Source organism: Trachemys scripta, chromosome 5 (genome assembly GCF_013100865.1).
Source record: "Trachemys scripta elegans isolate TJP31775 chromosome 5, CAS_Tse_1.0, whole genome shotgun sequence".
NCBI classification, from domain to species: Eukaryota; Metazoa; Chordata; order Testudines; family Emydidae; genus Trachemys; species Trachemys scripta.
The window spans coordinates 17940298-17962408 of NC_048302.1; the positions used below are offsets into that span (position 1 = coordinate 17940298).

Here is a 22111-nt window from a genome sequence, read left to right on the forward strand (position 1 = left end):
TTCCCCTCTTCCACACTCCCACCCCCAGGAGCGGAGCTCCTCCAGCAGGGTTTCCATGGGGTCTGTTTTCTTTGCCTCTCCCAAAATGGGGTTCTCTCCCTCTCCCTGCATTCTTCCACCCCGAGGAAGCAACCCAGCTCCTGGCTACCGCTGTCAGCGCTCTCGACAGCAGCGGCCAGACTCATATAGTTCTCTAGGCCGAGTCCTTTCTGTCCCTCCCCGAATCCCCCCGCGTAGGACAGCAGGCTCTGCTCTGCCGGACGCAGCAAGGAGATTCCTGTCCAGGAATCCAGCGCAGGTTTTGCTGGTATCTCGGAACACGCAGAGCCCCATTGGATAGAAAAAGGTGCTTTAGCCAGGGCTTCTTCGCTCACCGTCCCTGCATGTCAGATCCTCGTAGAGGGCAGAGGAGAGAGGGGCAAACACCACCACGCAATCTCTCTCCGTCTGCGTCTCTCTGCACTCACACCGCTCTAAGTGTGTGCTAGATCCGTATATATTAATTTCCGTATTACACAACTGTCACACTCTCCTGGGCAAAGTTTAGGCTGCTGCTCTTTTTCTTCCTCTGAAAGACGGGGCTCCTAGGGATTTCATTTCACCCAGCCAATCCGTGCCCCAGGATTGAGCTCTGAACCCAGTGACAACTATATTGCAATGTGACAAGAGGGCCTTGGCAGAGAAAAGAGGTGCAGAGCCCCCTTCTCCCCCCCCCACACACTACTCTACGCAGGACCGTCAACATTTTGAATGAGGCAGACTTCAAAACCAATTGTGAGTCTTTCTTTGCAACACCTATTTCGTTGCAACAACTTTCATCACTTTTTTTGTTCTGTTGATGTATTGACAATTACAAAAGACTGAAAAGCCAATATAACCAACATCAGTATTCAAGAGGGAAACCACGAGATATGTTTATATAACAAAAGCAGGTCGCCTCTGCAACACTGTTGCAACGCTTGTTCTTTCCATAACTTTTCCACACACCTTTGTCTGACATCCATAGCTGTGCTATGTCTGCTTTACAGGTAGGACAGATATTTGTTGTGTGCAAAGCAACGTACACACCTGTAAAATAATAAAGAATATTTTCCATTGGGTGTATAGGGCAATGATCTGTTCATATATGGAAATATTGCAAGTATAGCTCAGCATAAAATAATTCTCATTCCCTCTCTCCTCACCTCACCCAAGCCAAGTGGCCTGCTGAGCTCTGGAAAAGGAAATTCCTTTTGGAATACCATATTTATTTGTAAGAACTCTCCTACAATGTGGTAGCAGCAGTCAGAGTGTTTCTTCTATGGACTTTGCAGATGTTACAATCAGTAGCAAATTGTAATACCCTGTTTCCCCGAAAATAAGACATCCTCCGAAAATAAGGCCTACTTACAGTTTTGCCTCTCGTTGTAATATAAGGCATCCCCCCGATAATAAGACCTCCCCGATAATAAGGCATCCACCGATAATAAGGCATTTTTCATTTCATTTCAGACATCCCCTGAAAATAAGACCTAGCGCATCTTTGGGAGCAAAAATTAATATAAGACACTGTCTTATTTTCGGGGAAACAGGATAGATAAGTATCTGCTAGCTGGCCTGAGCATTCTGCTGTACGTCTGCATACTCAAAAAGGTTTTAAAACACTATTTCCTGGGAATTTAATTCAAAATGCGGGAAACTTCCCCCTAATGCGTGAGATTTAAGAGGTCTAACACAGAGAGAAGTGTGTAAGAGAAACAGAGCCCCCCAACTAAGTGACAGTTTCCTCCTAATTCCTTATGGTAAAAAAGGCAGGATGGCTGAGGCCAATACTGGGATTTGGATGATATTCCTACTCAAGCCTCCTAACATTTGGATGATACGTTGCTCCCCGCAATAGAGTCCAAATCTGAATGTAACCCCCTCCCTCCCCATTCCGGGAGCTCATCTTTATGCTCGGGTGGGGAGGGAGGAGAGAGGCCAATCTCCCAGCCCACATCCTGGGATGGAAAAGAAGAAAGATTTGCTGGTAGAGAGAGGGGAGCGGCTGCCCCTTCGCCTGGGGACGTCATCCCCTTGTCAAGTGGGAGGGGTGGGTGGGAGCCAGATCTGTTTGGGGGATGATCCAAAATTCTCAAGGAGGTGACAAATCTGACTCCTTCCCTAGAGCTCAGCTACCCTCAACAGCCTTCCCGGTCCAGGTCTCGGCTCCCGCATAACTTTTCTCTTGTCACCTGGTGGGGGTGGGTGGCCCAGTCACCTGTATGGGGACGCCTCCTCCTTACATTTGGTGAGTCTGCCCCTGCCTTTGAGACGGGGGCCGGTGTCTCTGCCCTGTACTGTGGAGCTCCTGAACGGACGCGTCTGTGTGCAAGCCCCGTAGCTCTTGATTGACCAGCATCGGACAGCGGGTGCTCAGGACATTCCTCTGCTGCAAGGAAACCCCTAAGCTGCACCGGTGATACAGCGAAGCACGTTGTGGTGCATGTGCACAATTCTTGTAATAAAACGGAACCTGATTGTGGGATCTCAGGCTGGGGGTGCCCTGGCTGGAGGCAGAACCATGTTTCACTTCATGATGTTTATGGTACCTGGCTAGCAGGGTGAGCGGGTGCATGAGAGACAGACCAATCGGTCCCTGGCAGGCAGGGGTTCTCCTTGCTGCACCCCCAGATGGATGGGTGGGATCTGTAGGGGGGGGTGAGGGAGCCTCTCCCCCTCAATGGTGTCTCCTGGCTCTTTTTCTGCAGTTTTCATCAGGCGGGCTGGCGAAAGAGCCCTTCTCCCTCCGCCTGGGCGGGCAGGAGGGGCAATAGCGGGCCACGTCCAGTCCGGGAATCCAGCGCAGGTTTTGCCGGTGTCTCTGGGAAGGCTGAGCTCCATTGGATGGAGCAATGTGCCTTAGCCAGGGCTGCGCTCTCCTGTATAACATTCAAAGGAGGGAGAGAGGGGCAAACGCGCTCTGTCCCTGGCTCCCCCATGCACGGGGCTAGGTGTGCGCGCAGCTCTCCCGGCGCTAGTTTGCGCGCGCTCTCTGTCGCATATGCAAATCCACGCGCCCCCAGCCGGAGTTAGGATGCTGCTGCCGCTTCTTCCTCCTCTGCAAGACCCAGCTCCCGCAGACTTGTTCTCAAGACTATGAAATGACCAGTCCTCTTCACCTAGCAGCAGCAGCCTGGGCACCTGACCTCCTCCGCGCAACCTTGAGCAGACCGGGGGGGAGAAAAGGGCTCCCCTCCTCACCTCTCCTCCTGTGCCTGGGTGCGGTGGCAAAGCCAGGGGGGCTGTGAAAGCAGCGCAGACTCGGGGCACGTTGGTAGCAGCCTTTGGGCTCCCCAGACTGGACGAGTGGCAGGAGAAGCAGCCACTTGAAGAAGGAAGGGACTCTCGAAAAGCTGCTCCCCTCGCCTTCCCTTCCTCCCCCCCTTGCCCGAAGAAAGTGGCGTGCGGGGCTTGCTTCTTCCCGAGGACTGCTGCTGGTGGTGGTGTGTTTTTTTTTCCTTTGCTTGCTTCTCTGACCAGCCATGGGGAAAGGTCTGGAAAGCACGGCTGCCCGATGCGGAGTGGGACTGGGATACTTACTGCAAACGTTCGTGTTGCCTGCCCTGGCTATCCTGAGTGCCAGCAGCACGGGCTCCGCAGCGCAAGGTAAGCCACTCGGGAGGGGCTCAGCTAGCCACCCAGCCTCTCCTCCCTCAACTTCTCCTGGGGTAGTGACTGTGCACCTGGATTCCCACTTCCCCAGCTAGCCGGGATATCTATCTATCTATCTATCTATCTATCTATCTATCTATCTATCTATCTATCTATCTATCTATCTATCGAGATTTGCAGATCTATACAAAAAGGGACAGAGAAGACGGAAATTCTCTCTCTTTCTTGCAATGCATCCAACTAACTGAAATGACCAGGGGAGCTTGGGGGGGGGGGGGGCTGTTCTAATATGCGTGTTCTCTGCATCTGTGTGTATTTAGGCACATAGTGCATATTTGTGATGATTCGTGTGTGTGTGTATGTGGGTGTAATACATTCCTCTGCACACATGCACCCTCCCTGCCCATGCTGCAGAGTAACTTGAACAGCAAGGGGGTCGGAGGAATTGGCTGTATGGACGCTCGGATTCTCCCCCTCCGGGAGCAGAGAGAAGGGGAGGCTGGGATCCACTTGTAGTGGAGCCCTGCAGCTTGCGTGTGAATGTATATTGGTGGAGCCGAAAAGTCCGAAGTCCTGCTGGAGCTGGGGAGGTTCTGGTCTGATCGCATCCCTCTCTCCTCCTTCTCTTGCTGAAATGGCTTTGCCGGATCTTGGAAAGATGGAGAAGGAGACTGACCCAAGATGAGTCTCCAATAAGGGGGCATCTGGGCTCCGCAATCCTGGGTGGTAGGCTGTCATCGGTGGCAAAAGGGAGCGGTGGGCCGGGTAGCAGTGGCGTCTGACTCCCGGGGCAGACACCTGGGGAGGGCATCCCGGAGCTGGTCTGCACTTCCTATATCAACTTGGGCACTCGCACCTCCTTGCCACGGTCCTTTACCTCTTGTGCCTTCCCTTTGAGTGACCGGTGTGTGATGTATGTATTGCCGCAGCTAGTGTCTCTGATGGGTAGCTCGGGTAAACAGGTATTGTGATTTGTTTAATCATAGTCATTTCCTGGGTCATCGACCTGACAAGTTCGTTTAAACAAATAAAATAACCCTCCACCTCTGTAAGGAAGGCTCTGCTGCCCTATGCCTTTGCCCACACTTCCATTTCACACTGAAACTCAGCATGCCCTTTGAGCTGTTTGCATCAGTTTCTTTGGACTGCAGAACCGAAAGCTTAAGGAGAGAAAAGAACTTCAGTGGGAACTTGCGGATGTTAAAACCAGGCACAGTCAGGAGAAAGGTGTATGTCTGTGTGTTGGTGCTGCGGTGGTGTTTTCTTCGTAAGCGTCTACTTGCTGTTCTAACATCTGTTTGTTGGGTATGCTGGAAAGAGACCCTCTGAACCTGACTAGGACGAATGAGTTAATGAAGGCACCAGATAAAGACACATCATGTTAAAAGGGCGGTGATAGGAAATTTGAGAGCAGAACTCGGCCTAGGTCTTACCACGTCAAAATAAAGAAAAGAGATCAATGAACAAAGCAAGTTCAATAGAGACAGTCAAACAGGAAGATAAGCTGATTAATACTGGAAAGGTGGGGAGCATGGACTGGGCATCATGAATGGCAAATTGGAAGTGTTGATAGTGTTTCTTTGTATATTCCTTTAGCCATTTCTGTAAATCTCTGATAGGCTAAGGAGACGGGGGAGTTGATCCTTTCTTCTCTGTGCTGAGAAGAAGCAGATCTTCCTTTTATCCTGTTCTTCCCTGCCCAAAATATAATATGCCCAAAGGGAGTTAAAATGTGTAGAGTGTAATGTAATTCTTTTTTATTTTGTTTGTTCAGTTTTCTGTGAATAAATCTGCAACTGTGTTTTTATTATAGCCTGTATAATAATATAGACTGTAAAATGCCCCCTTTCAAAACTATCATTACTTCCAACCCTTCACAGTGAATGTTTAGCTACTTCTTGAGTACACCACAAAGAGCACTGAATCTGTATGTCACTAGACCTGGCTATCGCACTACAGATAATGACTGTACAATACTATTTCTCTCTCATACTCTGATTGCACATAAAACTTTGCTTGTCCCTTCCTCCTCTCCAACTCCCTCTCATTCCAGTAATGGAAGGAATGGAAATGGGTTGCTTGTGTGACAACGTGGTCAATAGATGGTGGGACTTGGTTGCATCTGTGTGGCAGTGTACTGTACATAATGAAGATCAGGTTCATTAAAGCATTTGAAAGAGCTGTTTGCATGGTTACCAAGTAGAAAAAGAAATATTAGAAGTTGATATATTTTTGTCACAGCCAAGCAATAATATGTTTTAGGGACGTAGATTTTATTGGGGAGTGTTGGCATACTGTACATGAAGGAATTATTTTTAAAATGATCTCAATGGGGAGGTACTTGAGAGGACTCTGCAGATCTCCCCCTGTATAATGACCCTGTGATTAAAAGCACACTCATTTATGACCTTTTTGACAGTACTATACCAAAGTCCTGCTGATGGCTCTGGGTTCCAGAGGACTCTGGTGCTGCTGGATGATTGTCACAGATCTGAGAGCTTTCTTGTTTAGGACTGTGTGAAGATATATGTGTTGTATATTATGTTTCTCTGTGTGGCTATTCTGATCAATTTCCTGTCAATACAAGGGATCTCTTATTCTATTCTCAGATTTACCTCATTTTACTGAGACCTGGTTTTAGCCAGCATAAGTAAGGTACATCAGAAACTTGATCATGAAAAAGAGGTTACAGAAAATGTGAATGAAATAAAATTTTTGGAGCATCATGTTGCATTTCTTCCGTGTTTGTTTGTCCCATCATTTTGTATCACTGGTTCATGTCTGAGCCAGGGCAAGTTACATGTTATGTACATAGAGGTGTTAATAGTACTGTGTGTATGTAAACCTATATATTAGAGAGTATGTAACAATGAATATAGTTGTAGATAGGGGTCATGAGGAAAAAGGATCCTTTTGGAAGAAATTGGACAATGGGTAGAAAGGTATTCAACTACTAAGCAATCAGGAGAACTGTAATTCACATGACAGATGGGATGAGCGAGTGGAGGAGAAACCCAAGAGTTCAGATCTCTCTAACATCACTTCTCATAGACATAGAGAGCTCCTTGCAATTTCAGTTTGTCACTAACATATTACTAAACCTGGTTTCATTTTTGTTACTTCTTACATTTACTCTTTGTAACAAAACGATGCGTAACAAACAGAAAACACATTGGGCCTGATTCCTCGCACACACCAGAGTAGGTAAGGGGAGGATCAGTCCACTAGACCCGAGGAAGCTATCAATGTAAACTACAAAGAGACTAGTAAATATGGAACCCGACACATAATATAGCTGTGATCATGCAGTGAGAGAAAGGGGAGAGATCACTGGCAACTCTTTCTGTTGTTTGTGATAGAAAGTTTATTATTTGCCAGAGTGGAAGAATCCAGAGAATGTGCCTAGGATACATTGGTTTGGGGTTTTTCAGATTTCTCTTTCCATTTCTTGTTTGTTAGAACTAGATATAAAATTTGGATGCAGATCTGGATTTGTGATCTTTCCCAGAGTTTGGGGATCTTGAGATCCGGTATATTGCTTTGGTGATTTCTATATATGTCAAATTCCATTTTGTAATGGTGCTGTGTGACAAAGGGGGCTACAATTTAACTGCAGCCTTGTTATGAAGTTTTCTTTCCATACAGGGTTGGGTAAGATTTCCCTCCACTTTATTTAATTCTTTAGAAAAAAATATTATCGGTTGATTTTTATTCAACCTGCAATCCAAAGTCCTTGTCTAATTTGTCCATTCCCCTCCACCCATGAATACTCATACTTTGCATCTATATTGCTTTGAACTGTTTGTGTGACCAGCAATAGAAAATAGCCAAATTGGAATCCTTTTCTCTGAAGCACACATAGTCTTCTGATCTTTGGAGGACTTGGCTCCAAATCACTGCTGGTTTTGGTTTTGCAAAATCCAGACCCGATTGATGCTATTTTATAAAAGAATTCTGCCCCCATTTTCCCCCTTCTCTAGTATGTAGCACTGTTTGTCTTTTGACTGAAGGAAAGAGTCAGGGCATTGTTTTAATTTTACTTGGTTCTAATACTATTTTTTCATAACTATCAAGTACTTTTGTCCTCCCCCCTCCACTCCCTTCATCTTTTGAAGTAGGGTAAGGATGCCTTGGGCATTTTTGGAGCCCTCTCTCTCCTTCTCTTTCCAGTGCCTCCTGGAAAATAAATCCACTAATTGAGTAATTGGTGGATTTTTCCCCTCTCTCTAGAGATGGATATCTCTGTGTCTCAGAATGTCAGTATATATGCCATTCAACAGAGCTACTAACCAGCAACAGAAGGACATACACTTTCTACTTTACTAGCTTTTTATTTTATCTGGAGCCATAGAAATATTTTTCTTCAGTTGTCATGAAATCATATGAAAAGCCCACAGTGTTTTAGTTAAATGGTAATATACACCAGAACCCCCAAATCCAAATACCCCTGAACTTTTGAGGATCAAGAGGCTTAGCAAACCAGACACAAACCATGATCTGATATTCAAGATTGGGGCCCATCTCTGTAGTGGGCCAAACCAGAGTAAGATTTTGGACAATGCCCAGGACAAGAATTTGACCAACCCCAAATTTTGAGATAGGGGATGTCCAAATCTCAACCCAGATCTGAATTAATCAACTCAGGCTCATTTCCAGTAAGAGGGTTTGTTATTTCTATATGTCTGTTCTGTGTGAATAAACTGATGGAAATCTGCCTTTGCACTTACCAATGTCTGCCATTGAATTCACATTAAAGTTTTTCAGAAGTTATACTGCAGCTGCTATCATTTCTTGTAAGGCACTCAGATACCACAGTGATGAGGATGTTACAGACATATTTTTGGGCTAGTAATGATGGTGTGAGCGCTGGGCAAAATGAAAGGCAAAGGTGATGCATATTAGATAGGTTTTGTTTCGATTGTTCCTTAACAAAAACAAAAAACAAAACAAAACAAACCCCAAACAAACAAACATATACAAAGAGAGAGAGAGAGAAAATGTTGTTAATCTTAACCCCCCAAACCTAATTAAATTAAAGTGATAATTTAAAAAGAAAACCATAAAAGAGCCATAAGTGCAGATATTTGTCCTAATTCAGAGTATTCTTTATTAGCAACAGCAGCAGTCTGAAAATGCTTGGTGCGGAAAAAGTGAAATATAACATGTGAATATACTAACCTTTTGGGATGCACTTTTTAATTAAATACCTAAATGCATCTTGTTGCAAAAGGAGTATGTGTGTGTGTGGGGGGGGGGACTTAATTATCTTGATGCATCAGTGGACCATTTTTATTTGATAGTGTTGATGTAACAGTATTGTATGAGTAAAGAAAGTGCCGAGTAGTATTTCACTGTGAAAATTAATTTATTTTAAAGTCATGTGCCCTTGCAGGTTTCAATGACATTAATCATTTTGGGCAAGATTTTGCTATCCCTTATTCAGATTTTAGTACTGCAAGTAGCCTCATTGAAATCAAAATAGCCCATTAAAGCTACTTGCTGAGTGAGTGGCAATTTAGTCAAATCACAGTAAAATCAATGGGGCCAGCTGTGGAGTCAGGCACTTCTCATTTGGGAATAAGGGATGCAGAATCTGGCCTTTTGTTTATAAGTATTCAGTCACTAGCACCACACTACAAAACTTATGAAAAGTATAAACATTGAGTACAGCACCATTTCTGATGTCTTTCCATCGTACTGGTATCCCTCCTTATAATTTGGTTGCCTATATAACCAAAATACATGGGTTTATTTAATCATCCCGATGATCAGCAGTCACACTTCTCTTGTGTTTAGTTGTATGTGAATCATTGGTCACATGAACTTTTTAAAATCACAGTTTCAAAACTTTGTCTCTTCGCTGTATTCTGGGAAAAACTTAGTATGTGACGTGAAAACTCTAAAAGAAAACAGCATTCAACGTATTAAAATTATTTTCTTAATTTAATTTTAAAAGACAGTATTCTTGAAAGCAGGAGTAAAGCTATGTTTCAAAATGTAGGCAAATCAGTTCCATAGCTGGCCTGCAGACAAAAAAGAAGGAAATGTGTATTATATTTATATTTAAAAGGCATTTTCACGTGACTATGCCGACACTTGTACATTAGTAAAAGACTGATGTTGTGAGCAGCAGGCTTTTTTGGCTCAATCGTACGAGGTGCAGAGAACCCCCAATTCCCTCTGAAGTCAGGAGGAGTTCAGAGAGCTTAGAACGTTAGAGGAGGCTTTCTTACCAGACTTGATAAGGCCATTTGTGCATGTGTGAACTTCTGGGCAAATCTTTGGTTTGAAAAATGAACCTAAATGGGGAAATTTCATTCAGCATAGCAACACAGTCATCTAATTAGCACTAGCCCATTTTATAATGTATAACATGTTTGTTTCCTGAAGTTTAATTCATTTTGTTATCTTTCCGGAATTCAAATGAACCTAATGAAATTTTTGAAGAATCAGGTCCAATTATCCTTTTGGAAAATGGTACAAACAGTGCTTTTGTGGCCTGCCAGAAAAAGATTTTTTAATTACTGTAAAAAGTGAGTTGTTTCTTTGCAACAGGCCAAATCCTGCTTGCTTTACTCAGAAAGTTCATCGGGCGGCTGGTGTAAGTCAGACCAGAAGGATTTAACCGAATGTAAGGAATCAATTGTTCAAAATCATAGATAGCTCTTTTAATTACAAAAAATGTTTTCTATTCATGACATTTGAGCACATTCTTCTCTAAAATAAAGGTTAATTAAAGCCCGAGTGCTCTTTCATTAGGGTGTAATATGTTTCAGTGTAAGTGTATGACTGTCAGTAAAGAACAGGGGGTATATTTATTTTTTATTTTTATTTTTGGAATTGAGAGAGAAATGTTTTAGTTTGTCAAGTGTACACATTATTAGCCACCCAGTGGAGGTGTTCAAGTTTAGCAGGCAGCAATCTTGGCGTCAGTACTGATAACACAGTAATTACCTTGCCTGTCATTTTCATTAGCCATTTTTGCCTTCAGAGCCTTCATCTTGCAGTGATGAAACAGTATAAGCTTTTAAAGTGTAAGTCAGGGATCAAATGCAAGGAATAAAAGAGACAGGCAGGGTTTTTCCAGTCTACTACAACCACCACCAACACAGCCACAGAATAGTGTTTTACGAAGGCATAGATCACTGCCAACAGCTTTCAAGCACTGGAGAAGAACAGTGATGTTGTGATTTAGTGCATGTGCTCCGCAGAGTCCAGTCTCAAGACCAGACGTCTTTAGAGCATTCCATCATAATATTGTCTATCCAACAGGCAATCTTAAGGAAATGACATTAAGCCCTTGGGATGCAAATTTCATCCAAACAATGACTTAATTTGCATAATTTGAAATCAGTGTTTTGAAAGTTTTAAATAAAAATATATTGAAAATGAAAATAAATGTATGCTGGAATGTGTCAAACCAATAATAACACTATTCTTTCAGTGATCTACTGGTATTGTAAATATCACATTTCCCTCTGCCAAATTTAACTGGGGTTCCATTTTCAATATTTATAAGCAGCGGTGAAATCCTGAAGGTTTAATAGGACTTCACCCTTTCTTAATTAAACATAGTCATTTTGCACAATGCCACTTTTTTTTTTAATCTTGTCATCATACAGGAATACACAGGCAATGAGATTTAAGTAATGTAACGTGGCTGATTGTAAGCTGACAGGCAGATACACTATTCGAGGGAAATAAAATAAAGCCCCGAACTCTAGCTCAGTTCAAGTCCCTTTCCTCAGGGCTGGCTCTGTTAATACAAAAAAGATTGAGAAACAAGAGCAAAGCAACTCAGAACACTTGGTAACAACCACCAGAGGCCTTTCCAGCTTTCAGCAAGCTAGGAGGTGAGAGCACGGAACCTTCCCCCCCAGGTAGTCACTGCTTCTGAAGCTTGTATAGCCCCACCCCAAATAACCCATTTTATAAGCAGAAAACGTGGGCAATCCTTGTAACTCATTATACACCGGCATTGAAGGAGCTCCTTTTATACGTTGTCACACCATTATCTAAAAATCAGAGCTGACTGAAATTTTTAATTCAAATGTTTTTTACCAATTGGGGGCTTTTCCCTTGGAAATGTCCTTTCTGACTTTTATTGTTGTTGTTGTTGTTCTGACTGAAGAACCAAAAACTCTAACCAAAACCTGAAAAATTTCAGCCAGTCTGATGAAAATTTTCAGTAAAACCAAAAAATGTTTGCCCAATTGGCCAAGGCTTTTTGGTTTAAAGTTGCTAAAAACTGAGACTATTTCACTATTTCAACGAAAACAAAAACAAAAAATCTGTGGAAACATTTTTGACAATAACAATTTTTCATTTACGTTAAAATTTTTCATAGCAAAAAACAAAACATTTCCCAAACAGGTCTACTAAAAATAAAACACAGAGTTAGATTTGATTTACAAAACTGGTTAATGACAGGAATGCTTTGTATGTCTATAGCACTTCCTGGGCCTGATTCTCCTCTCCATTACACTGTCTTTACATTCGTGGAACTAGAATCAGGCACTATGCCCTAGTAACAGTCAATGGTGCCAGACCTCCACTTGGTGCATACAAGAAGGGGAGGTACTGTTGGCTTTAAAGCCACTACCTTTGCATTCTGCCAAACCCCAGAGTAGGGTACGTCTACACAGCCCACGACAGTGAGTCTCAGAGTCTGGATCAACAGAGTCTCAGCTTGTGTTGTGGTGCTAAAAATAGCTATTTAGGCATTGCAGCTCAAGCTGCAGCTTGGGCTCTGAAGCCCACCCCCCTCCCTAGGCATCAGAGCCTGAGCCCAAACACCTACACAGCTATCTTTAGCACTGTAGCACAAGCCCTGCAACTATGAATCTGTTGACCCAGGCTCTGAGAGTTGCTGCCATGGGTTGCAACCCTTTCTGTAGAGGTACTCATAGCTGGCAGTTTGGCCCCTGGTGCAAGTTAGAGCAGTCTCATGGCTACCCTAACTTGCACCAGTTTGTAATAGCCACCTGTGGACCATTACAGCAGCAGGGAACACTGGAACACAACAGTGTTCTGGCCATGTTTGCTCCTGCCCGGCATGTCCCCTACACAGCCATGACAAAATGGGTGGTGCACAGACGGCTGTCTGCTCTACATCAGTTGCACATATCCCACACTGGAGGAACCTTTAATTCCTTTTTAGGGGAAGTTTTACCCACCTTTGCGTGGTTGTAGCATGGGATGGGAACTCACCTAGTGTACATTAACTATTTAATCCTCAGAATCTCCTGCTCTGGCTATAATTGTTCCAATTCTTGCAGATGGAAACACAGAGGGAGAAATGTAAGAGGATTTGCTCAAAGCCACACAATGATTTTTTAGCAGAACCAAGATTAGAACTCAGGATTCTTGGATGCTGAAGATTGTGCTCATTGCTCCACACAAATTGTCTGACAATTTATAAAACAGATGGCACTAAAGGAATGCTACCTTGATGGATATTAGATTACTTCATGAAATTTGAAATTATCCTTGCTCATTTATGGCTTATTTGAATGCACTGGTGGTATCTAGAAAAAATGTAAGTATTAAAGCCTAAGGAAAAAACAGTATTTCAGAACTCAGAAATGGGTACTTACTAATTAATATGACTGCCTAAAAACTGTGCCTGATTCTTATTTCACCTACATCAGTGTAACTCCACTGAAGTCAATGGAGTTACTCAGAATTTGCACAGACCAGAATCTGGTCCAATAGAATTACTTTGGTGGAAACACCAGTGTAAGTGAAATTAGAATCACACCCTTCATCTTTACTTTCGATGCACTAACATTTTATCTGACTGTTTTCTGCATTTTCATCAGTCAGTTTACACTCATAAAGACCCGTACACGTCATAAACATTGAGGTTGCCTAGGCAATTAAATCAGCATCTTTTTCTCTTGTTGAGGTAACAATGAAGTGTAGTGCTGAGGAGCTTGGTAAGTTCAACTGACCTGGCAACAGCTGAGCATTTGCTTATTATCTGGTATCTACCAATCTCCTTTCAGCCATTTTCATGAAGCAAAGTAGCTTTATTGCTTAGTCTCATACTGACTGAAAGGTTGAAATGTTAAGCTATATGGATTAACTGTGTATCCTTTGAGAAAAGGAAAGCTTGAGTTTTTGTTGATCTCCTGGCTGCTAGATGTAATTGTTAGAGAAATCTTGAATTCCATCAGTTATATATACCAGGGAACATGCAACTGACCATTCTGAGATCCTTCAGAGGAAACTGACTCTATCTCAAGCTAGTTTGGAAACTTGTTAAAACTAATAGTCCCAACCATGTTTCTTTGCTTGCATCTGGTACATTTCATGTACGGAAATGAATAGTGGACACTCTGGGAACATACTTAGTACAAAGATTCTTAGAGAAGAATAGCTCTACAATAAATTTGCTGAAATGATTGTGGGTAGATGATTAATTGCACTCTTATGAAGTGTTTCATTTATTTATTAGTTTTAAAATGCATTGTTTATCTTTGCCCAGTCCCAACATATATGTTTCTGTTGGAAAGTTTACAGTTTGAAAGAAAATAATGTGGTACCACTGAATGAGGTTAATTGCAGTTCAGTCATACAAAATCTGAGGAACAAATAATTAGGAATGCCAATATAGCAAATGGGCCTTATTCTGTTCTCAGTTAGACTATTGTAATTACACTTACTACAGTGGAATTACTCCTACTTTACCCCAGTGTAAGTGAGAATTTAATCATGCCCATGGTCTCAGTCTGAATTAGCCTACTTTTTCTTTGTAAATTTAACTTACACTTTTGCCAGTTGTGCTCTAAATTGGTACAGACACATTCTTCTCTCCCCTCTTAACAACATTAATAGTGATTTTCTGTGTCAGCCTTATTACTGCAATTTTATAAATAATTAGCTACCAGGAATAGCAATAAGTCGCCACAACTTAAGCAAATCACATTGCCTCAAAGGTGTCCAAAGTGAATTCTGAGGGTCACATATATTTAGATGAGTGCTATTATGAAGCCCACAGTGCCTCTTTCTTGAATTCCAGGGTGAGGGCAAAATTGATTACCTACAGGTTTTTATTGCCAGTTAACTCAAACAAGCTATTTCTATTAATCTGTTAAAGAAGATTCAGGTGCATGTATATATCATGTGTTTGTAGAGTAATTAAAATATATGTAAATGGACATGGAATGAGGTCTGACCCTCAGGCAAGTTGCCAGTACCATTCTTGGTGTCTCATGATTTGGGAACCATGGCAATAAAACTCTCCCAGTCCCCTTTAATACTAGTATTTCATTACAGCTGGAAGAAGGAACCCTTCTTCTGTTAGCTTAGAGACTACGTCTTCGTGTTGCTCTATAAACCTCCATCACTTCAGTTCAGACCTACCTCTCTGCCCACATATGTGATAGGGATGTGTTAAATGGAGCAGAATGTGATCTTCCATTCATGCAATAGGCTCTATACCTTATTCTGTTGGCTCAGAACTTGCCTGGATAGCTAGTGACCCTCACACTGAGTTTTTTGGACAAATTTGTGCACTAGTTTGTTCCAAGCCATCATTCTTCTGATAAACTTATTTCATGTAGTCATCCTAAACATGGCTCCAGACTGCTGCTTTCTGCCTCTTCACCAGCTTCTGAAGACTAGAGTAACTTCTTCAGCCTCTAGTTCAACTAAAACTGAGCTCCATAGCTGTCCTTGTGTTCCTCACTGCTGAACTGAAATGGAATTAGGATACTATTTGCTCTGTTTTCTTAATTAAATGAACTGTGATCAGAGTGCTAAAAGGTAAGCCAGGAGCTGAAGGTCAGTGGGATGCCAGTTAAGTTACTTTCCCTACCCTGTGACAGCCAGTGTTTAGCAAAGAAGGGTTTGGTACTTTTTCCTTGGGGGTATTATGCCAGATCTTCATCTGGTGAAAACTGCTGTAGCTCCATTGACTTCAATGCCAATTTACATCAACTGATGATCTGGCATTATCTATGCAGTAATGATACTGTACATTGGCATCTTGGTCATGATATTTAGTTTGTACAGAGAGGCAAAAAAACTGTATTATGCAATGAGTTGCTCATATCCTTGATTGCTACTCAAGCAAAAGAGCCATTGAAGTAAATGGTGCTATGCGTCATTGTAGTAGGACTGCAGGATTTTGTCCATGTTGTGGCTCTGTTGTCTCAACATGCATTGATAAATACATTAGATGAATGTGGAAGCTTATTTGTTACAAGAGCTTGCAACAGTACCTCTTAACCCTGTGGCTCTTGAGCGACGTGGGGCTTTGCAACTCCGTATTTTGTTCTCTTTCCCTGGGTTTGAACAAGGTTTCACAGAGCATCCTGCCCTCAGTGGAATGGGACCCCCCAGGGGAAAAAATGGAGACTCAGAGAGACACTTGCTCTTATAGCTTGAGTCTATGACATATAGAACAAGACATCTCAAAGCTGGTGAAAGGCTTTGAAAGGCAGACCTTTCACTGAGTCCTAAACACCCCTGCTCATATTGTAACCTTTATGGATATAATCGTATTTACTGTAAGATACTTGTTGCATATATTTTGGTTTTCTTAATTAGTACAATTCACCCTCGTGCAGAGCATCAACACAAAGCATATGCAGCACTTAAATCTTCAAAATAGGGCAAAAGGGAGGCTGAAGTGGTATATAGGACTTGGGCTGGCCCTCTGTACTGGGTAGTATTTCACCCAATAAGTTGAATGATTTTGTGCCTCTCTTTCTGCCTCTGGTTCATAGTGAAGTGGCTCGTTAGCTGTTAAAAGATTAATTTCATTGTTTTACATTAAAAACTATTGGCTAAATTCCACTGCCAGTGACTCAGCATCTCCTTTCATGTCTATGGAATGACACCAGATTGGCACCCTAATTAGGCTGACCAGATATCCCGATTTTATAGGGACAGTCCAGATATTTGGGGCTTTTTCTTACATAGGTGCCTATTACCCCCCACCCTCTGTCCTGATTTTTCACACTTGCTATCTCGTCACCCTAACCCTAATATTAGACAGCAGAAACTGGTTGACTATATGTACATATCCACATAAATATATATTACATATAAATGGTGTAATGACTTCCTGCCTGAGCAATCAGCAGTCTTTGAACCCTAGACCTTCAGCATTAAAAGCATAAGCCTCTACAATTTGAGCTAAAAGAAAACCCCCAGTAGCTCATATCAATAGAAGGCTATTATCCTCTATAAGACCATTCACTATCATCAGGGATGGCTCTAGGCACCAGCAAAGCAAGCAGTTGCTTGGGGCGGCACATTTGCAGGGGCGCAAGAATCCAGCATGGGAGCTGAGAACCAACAGGGGGTCTTGGTTAGCTCCCTGCCTATAGAGCCAGCCCTGGAGCAGGGAAGGAACTGCATTTCCCAGCATTCCCTCGGCCCCTAGTAACAGGAAAGGGAGGGGGAAGGAGTATGGAACTGAAACCTGCAGCTTGATGTGAATGGTAGGGACAGAGCCAGCTCTAGGTTTTTTTGCTGCCCCCCGCCCCAACCCTGGGCTCCCCCCGCATCCCTGTGTTACCCCAGCCCTGGACTCTCCCCCGCCCACACCCCCTGTTGCCCCAGCTCTGGCCCCCACCTGCACTCCCTTGCTGCCCCAGCCCTGGGCTCTCCCCGCATCTGTACCTCCTGCCGCCCCAGCCCTGGGCTCTCCCCCCATCCGTACCTCCTGCCGCCCCAGCCCTGGGCTCTCCCGCAAAGAAAGAATTGGGTGGACTAAATGGACAGTGCACCTCTCTATCTGAAGCCTAGCAAGGGAGGTACATGGATCCCACTAGAATTTAAAATGAAAAGTAAGGGAGGGGAGGCTCTGGACCTGGGCAGCTTTAGATACAGTACCAGGCATGTAGAAGGATTTCCACTTCTGAGCCATGGAAGCAGAAATTGACTTTTCTTTTCCAGATTTAGCTAATATTCAGAGAGGGAATCTAGCACCTGCCTTCCAGATTTGAACACCTCAAAATTCAGGAGTGCTCAAGCTCAATTTGGGCAGCTGTTACTTTATTTCTCCCAAATCAAATATACTGATCCACTGTAACTTGCTGTAGGAAAAAGTAGAATAAATTGAGCAATAAATGCTTCCTAGTGGTTATTAGGACTGGAATTGCAATTTTCAACAGCCATTGCTTTTTTTTTTTTTAAGTTTTATTTGTTTAAAAGGAAGACAGTGATATTGCATTGGCAAATTCCCCATAGAAACAAAGAATGGAACAAAAGAATAATAAAGGCACCTCAACTTTTCCTCATTTATGGAGGACAGTATTATAACATGCATCCAGATATCCTTCAGTCACACAAGCTGAAAATTGTTCCACTTTACTGCAGTTCTGTAGCCATATGGGAACCAATCCTGTCTGTGTTCTGTGCACATCCAAAATTCCTGCTGAATGACCCGCCCTGGGAGCAAGTTACCAGTGGCCCAGGGCTAGGGTAGCAGGAGAGTGCAGTTGAGGGGGGGAGAGTCCAGGGCTGGGGTGGGGAACAGCCAAAAATTTTTTTGCTTGAGGCAGCAAAAAACCTAGAGCCAGCCCTGACTATCATGCAGAATGACAAACACTTTGCATGTGCACTGTAAAAGACAATAACTATTTTGCTTTGCTAGTATCTGTCCATTCCCTGCCCTACAATATTTCCCTATAGATCTTATTTTCTCTTACATTTATTTTGTGTATTGAATATATTTACTGGATGAAACCTTTCAACTGCAAAAAGCAGTGTTAATTTATTGACTTTCTTCATAAATATTTCTGTGGCTTGTAGTCTCCAAGGGAAAGTCTTACATTTGCATTTATAAGAAATCACAGGATGAAAACTGAATTAAAATGACTGAGTGACACTGCATGGACTAGTCATTTGCTACATCTTGCTGATGAGCTTTGTCTATGAATATTTGCTTTTTATTAAAAAGATTTCTCACTTAGAAAAGCATTTGATACAACATTTGGAACAAATCCTGTTCTCTTTACTCATCCACCTAGCCTCACAGACTTCCATGAAACTTAGTTGCTTAAGTAAGGCAAGCAGGATTTGGTTTTCAAAGACAAAAGTTTCACCACCAGCAGTACAAACGTAGAAAATGTATTTTGCTGGCTGAGGCTGGGCTGGGCTAAGGTTAATAAATTGGTTTTAAAGATAACAGCAGATTCCAGCATCCTTGGGTTTGTTTTGCATTCGGTGACAGTCACTAAATCAGAGAAAGGAATGTTCAAACAACACACTTGAGGAAAAGTGATTTTTATAGAAAGGGTCCATTCCTGCTAATAGCCAGTAACTGCACATAACCCCACTGACATTAAAAGTCCATTAGCTAAGCCCAGTTTAAACAGCAGCTGATGCTATGTCAGCTAAATGTACATTAGAATTTTTCATGTAATGCGGCAATAGCAGGTCTGTAATTTTTCTAAAACTATGTACATTAGGGAAAGCAAATGTCATCTGATAGTAATAAGATGCAGAGCTCATATTAAAGTGGGGAAGGAGTTGTAATCAAACTAAAGTAACCACCTGGCTACATTAATTAGAAGCATACAATGGTAACAAGAAAAGCCAAGAGTGACAGGTTTGAGAATTAAAGTTAAATCAATATTGTTTGGAAAAGTTTAAGAAATTATGCTTCTGAAATCAGCACAAGTGTGACAAAGGTGCATATTAGTTTGTTTTTTGCTCATTAAACATACTGTGCTCTAGTTCAAGAAAATCCTCCATTGAAGTCAATGGGAGATTTTTCTTGTACAAGGAGTACTGAATTGGATTCCAAGCAAAAAAGGTAGTCTCCTGGTATATATGAAATATGTCTGCTTGCAATAGTTTGAAAGCATTTGAACTTTGCAGTGTTTGTGTTAGAATGGGCTTAAATTGTAGTTAATCATTATTAAAGCAATTAATGTATAGTCCTGCTTAAGCTGCTTCCAAAAGTACATTGAGAAATATTTTGTAGAAATGCTTGATGCATGTTTGCTAAGAGGAAAATAAAAATTATAAATGACAATGTAATGAAAATTAATGTGTTCTTTACAAAGCTTATTACTCATATTTAAAACCAACCATAAGCTGTTAACATAGAGAGAGATCACAGAGCCCACTAAAGTACAAAGAGTTTAGTGCCCAAATTATATTGGCACCCAACCCGATTTTGATAGGTCATTTTAAAGTTTGCTGTGAAATTTTCCTGAGATAATTGCACTACAACTATAATGCTATTGTGGACTCAGACTGAGGGTTGTTTAGTACGCTAATGTGAGAGCTGGGAACAGAGCAGTAATTAATCACTTACAGTCACATTCACAACTACTGTGAAGTATTACTATAACCTCCTCCTCCCCCTTTTCTATTATCAGTCCATTAGTGAAACCCTGTACAAGTACCAACAAGTGTAGAGCTGTCCTTCAATGTATGACATACCCTCAGCAAAAGCCCTTGCATATATGTTCACAGTGGTCACTTAAATTCTTAATGCTTTGTGTTAGAATGCAAACTTCTTTACTCTTCCTTTCATGAGCCTAGCTTTCATTTTTGTTTTGCAAATTTAAAGGCATTTTCATCAATATTGTGCCCAGAACAGAGCATGTGTTAGTGAACCACAGAATTTAAGGAGGGTAATTTAATTGCATTTTTTTCCCTTCTGGAAATGAACATGTAAACATATTACTGCTCTAAAGCCTGTTTTTAATTATAAGCAGTGACTTTTTCTTGTTGACAGATTTTCACATGGAAACCTTTATTGAATCTGAGGAGACCTTTTTGCCATCATTAGTTCTTGCTGCTTAGTGCTTTTATCAACTACAGTAAAATACCATTTGTAATTAATTCTGAGCTTACATGGACATATTTAATATAATTACCCAACAAAATCCTGTTTACTAACATATTGCTTGGGAAACCTGTCTGAATAATCTGGTCTCTGGCACACATAAACCAGACACTAATAAGAGCTGCAAATATTTCACAATATAGTTAGGGAGCTTTGATTTTAATTCTAAACCCACTTTAGGGTTTTAGGGATAAAGCATAGGGCAGAAGTGACTTTTCCCATGTTTTGCCTTGTCTCTTGGACAGTTTCTGCCATAAGAGATATATAAAAATCATTACTGTATTTCATTACAAAAATAAATATGTACACATTTATGATCTGGGAGAATTATGGAATTGAATTATGTTAGTGCTAACAAGATGATGATGTTCAGATTGGATCTGGACAATTGCTGCATTATAGTCATGAATTTTTTTCATAGCAATATGCATTGCAATGTCAATACACTTTGTCTTTCTGAAGGTTTTACTATCTGTGTCTCATTGGCTGGGTATTTGTATATTGTGTGTGGAGGAAGATTTGCCTGAAATGTATACATAAAACTGTTAAGTGAAAGTGACTGTGCAGATAATTCAAGACCCCTGCAAGCTATGCAAACTTTTGATGACCACAAGCCAGATCCTGAGCAAAGTTTACATGGAAATAATGCACACTCAAGACCTATCAAATTGTGCCAACTGCCATATTCTGGACCAACTTGTCTGGGGAAGTTTAGGCCTGGTGCTAACTGTGAAGAGGAGGAACGGACCCATAGCCACTCCACTGTTAAAGTTATGGAGTTGCCTGAGGCCAGCAAACTCACCTTTATGAACTGTCCCCTGCAATACTCATGACCCATTTGCCTCACATTTCCCCTCCATCCCCCAAAACAAATACATTGAACAAACATCTTGTGGGGGATTGGAAGAGGTCAGTAAGGAGGTCTTTGCTTCTCCTGCTCCTCCTCTTTCCCTCTCCCTAAGATTGCTAGGGGATGGGTGTAGATTCTTTGGCCTGTTCAGATCTTGGGATTACAGATCTATGTTGGAAATGTCAGTTTGAGAGTGAGGTCTTTTGGTCATATGGCCAGTTTTGTCTCTCCATGGCCATCAGTCAGCTGTGGAGAAGCCTGCCCCATGTCAGGACACTAGGAGGTTCTGCACATGTATATTGCATCCTCTGATGTCTTCGCTGTGTGACCAATTGACATGGAGAGTGGCTTAACTTGGAGAAGTCTGTTATTAGGGTGTGCACTAGTTTCTACAGTTACAGAACCCAAGTGAGCCATGTAAGTCTAAAAACTGTCACTCTGTAGAAGCCACTGGACCTGCAATTTATCCTATTAATAATTAATTATTATTAATAATAATTTATAAATGTTTCTTTTTTATTATTCAGCTGATGCAAAATGTGGATTTACACCAATTGAAGATTTGGCCCTATAACTCACTAAGGTTTCAGTGTGATTGTGTTCATACTGGAAAAATGTGTATCTCATTTTTTTTGCCCAGAAAAATCTCCCTGACTATAAGAATTCTCTCTCTCTCTCTTTTTTTTTTAAGAGCAGAAGTACCAAAGCATGTTTGATAGGAATCCAGGCAATAATAAACAAAGTCTTTGACACCAAACAATCATGGAAAAACTTCTCTATCTTTGTATGATCTTGTCCAACTTAAAAGG

At 41.9% G+C, this 22111-nt stretch overlaps 1 protein-coding gene across 2 annotated transcripts in view; it reads left to right on the forward strand.

Moving 5' to 3' along the window:
* Positions 1 to 2701: 2701 nt before the first annotated feature.
* UNC5C (unc-5 netrin receptor C) overlaps positions 2702 to 22111 on the forward strand; it is a 354187-nt gene continuing 334777 nt past the window's right edge. For both annotated transcript variants that reach the window (XM_034772897.1, XM_034772898.1), the window contains exon 1: positions 2702 to 3627. In XM_034772897.1, the coding sequence (XP_034628788.1) occupies positions 3504 to 3627 (124 nt within the window). In that variant the 5' untranslated portion in view covers positions 2702 to 3503. The remainder of the gene's footprint in view (positions 3628 to 22111) is intronic.